The sequence below is a fragment of the Lucilia cuprina genome, chromosome 5 (assembly GCF_022045245.1).
Source record: "Lucilia cuprina isolate Lc7/37 chromosome 5, ASM2204524v1, whole genome shotgun sequence".
Lineage (NCBI taxonomy): Eukaryota > Metazoa > Arthropoda > Insecta > Diptera > Calliphoridae > Lucilia > Lucilia cuprina.
In genome coordinates, this window is record NC_060953.1 from 40082815 (window position 1) to 40085442 (window position 2628).

At 26.5% G+C, this 2628-nt stretch overlaps 1 protein-coding gene across 1 annotated transcript in view; it reads right to left on the reverse strand.

Annotated features, from left to right (window-relative positions):
* The window catches only part of LOC111689846 (neuropeptides capa receptor), a 97974-nt gene that overhangs the window by 3881 nt on the left and 91465 nt on the right, over nucleotides 1-2628 (reverse strand). Inside the window, exons 8-10 of the mRNA XM_046952469.1 lie at nucleotides 1941-2085; nucleotides 1675-1831; nucleotides 1462-1569 (exon numbers count right to left, since the gene is read on the reverse strand). Coding sequence (XP_046808425.1) covers nucleotides 1462-1569; nucleotides 1675-1831; nucleotides 1941-2085 — 410 coding nt within the window. The remainder of the gene's footprint in view (nucleotides 1-1461; nucleotides 1570-1674; nucleotides 1832-1940; nucleotides 2086-2628) is intronic.

Here is a 2628-nt window from a genome sequence, read left to right on the forward strand (position 1 = left end):
GATAGATAGATAGATAGATAGATAGATAGATAGATAGATAGATAGATAGATAGATCGATAGATAGATAGATAGATAGATAGATAGATAGATAGATAGATAGATAGATAAATAGATAGATAAATAGATAGATACATCAATAGCTTCATATGTCGATGTATCTGTCGACGTATCTATCGAAGTATCTGTCGATAGATACAACCCTAAATCGAATCAGATAAAAATTCTGACATGATTAAAATAAAAATTCATACAACTTTATATTTTTGGTCGAGAATAGCATGCATGAAATCTGTTCAAACCTGTTATTAAAAACTTTTTCTTAGTCCCTTTTATTTAAGGGTTTAACGGTTTTTAACTTAACAGGAATTTAAATGTTTATTTTGTTTTCTTTGTTGACTATTCTTCAGCTAACTTAAATAAATATACAGTGTTTCTTTATCCTTATTGTCCTTTAAGTTGTTTTACTTTGCTGGAGCTTTTTCTTTAAAACGATATTTGTTTTTGTTGTTATTATTTGAAACAACAATTGTTTTTAAGGATAAAGTTGTCCACTTTTACATTGTTTGGAAAATTAACTGTGAAATTACACGTAAACAAAATTGAAGAAAAAAGAAATCAAGTTAACAAAAGAAACAGAAACAATGTCAAGATATGGAGGATAACATAGAGGGGAAACTTTGTAAAGAGATGAATAAAAAGAAAGTGAGATAAATGTTTTATAAGTTTCTGTTCTATGTCTATATCTGTCTGACTTTAACAATGAACTAAACAATATTTTGGTGCAGAAACTGAATTTTGAAGAGAGATATTCTTTTTAAAAGACAAGAGTGTGATTTTTCTTATACTTTTTCTGTACTAAACTTTTGGATTGAAATAACGTAATAAAGTGACAAAAAACAGTATTGTTTCTACAATGTCATTTATTGAAATTTTAATGTCAGTGTATGTCATTAAGTTTTTATCAGAATGTGTTGCAAAAGGTGAAAAAAATTGCTGGAAATTTGTACATGAATAATTCACTTATTTCTTTGTTTTTATTCCAGAATTTTAACAATTTTATTGAATTTTTATAAATAGTGAAATATGCAAAGATAAAAAATATACATACATAGTTGTTTTTATATTTATATAGCTATGTACATATATTCTGTCAATACAAACGCCACCAGAAAAATTTAATTCAACTAAGTGATTTATAAATAAAAAAGTTGAAATACTTTTTCGACCACACAGCGTATGATTGATATTTAATGATAAGATACCACAGGACGTATGATGAATATTGTTGTCTGGATATTTATGTATATATATATTTTTTAGATAGACGGCTAAACTGTATAAATATTAGAAAGTGATTAAAAACCGGGTTTTAGCTTCGAAAATTATAGTGGGCGAGTTGCCACGCCTATACTGTGACACGACAAACTGTGAACGTATAAGATAATATGATAATAGCTTACCTCCTCTTTTGGCGTATTAAAATCTGATTTCTTCCATAAACCATTATTAGATTTTATCGAACTTCGATCTCTAATATGATTCACAATTCTAACAGAGCGTACTCGAACCTAAAAATACCAAAAAAAAAAAAAAAAATAATAATTTTTGATAAAAGAATAAAATTTTGAAACAAAAGGTAAAAAAAATTATATATATAATAAAAGACAACTTACCGAACTTATAGGATCATAGGTGGTATTATTTAAACTAGAGGCAATGGTTATTTCACGAAAACTCGATTGATCCCGAGCAGTTTTACAACACAAAGTATTGCGAAATGCTATGCGATAACGATGTGACATTAAATTATATAAAATGGGATTTATGGTGCTGTAAAAAAAAATCAAAGATTAAAAAGCTATAACACTTAGCGAACGAAAAGTTAAGCTTATTAATGAAAACAATTAGATTCTAAGATTTAAAGCATAAAACAACTTACCAAGTAAAATAGTAAGCAAATCCAGCTATAGAAAATAAGGTTTCATTAACCTCTTGATAATTTGTAAATGCCTTACCATGGACATACCATAAACGTTGTATATGAAACGGCAGCCAACAGATAAAGAATGTTAACACAACAGCGGCTGTAAATTAAATGGAAAGACAGAAATTAAAGATAAAAATTTAAAAAAAAAAAAAAAAACATTTAAATACAACTTCGAAATAGTATTTAGAATAATACAACTCTACACATTGCTAAACACACATAGCTATGTAAATATATGTATGTATACCCTACACCACAATTAAGTACATATGTAGCATTTATATCTACATGTTTGTATTATTGTTAATATTTACTCTTATAGAAAATTTGTTTTTAAAAAAACAAAGATTTACATCTAAATAACCTTAATTTGTGATGGAAGTTTGCTTAATACTTTTTTATTTACAAACAAGAGATAAAAAGCCTAAAGATGAAAATTTAAATATTTAGATACACATACCCTACAGTTTTAAAATTGTCAAGATATTATCTTTAGAAAATATTTATAGCGAACAAAGCGATGGTCGATTCGATCTAACTAACTAACTAACAAACTAACTAACTAACTAACTAACTAACTAACTAACTAACTAACTAACTAACTAACTAACTAACTAACTAACTAACTAACTAACTAACT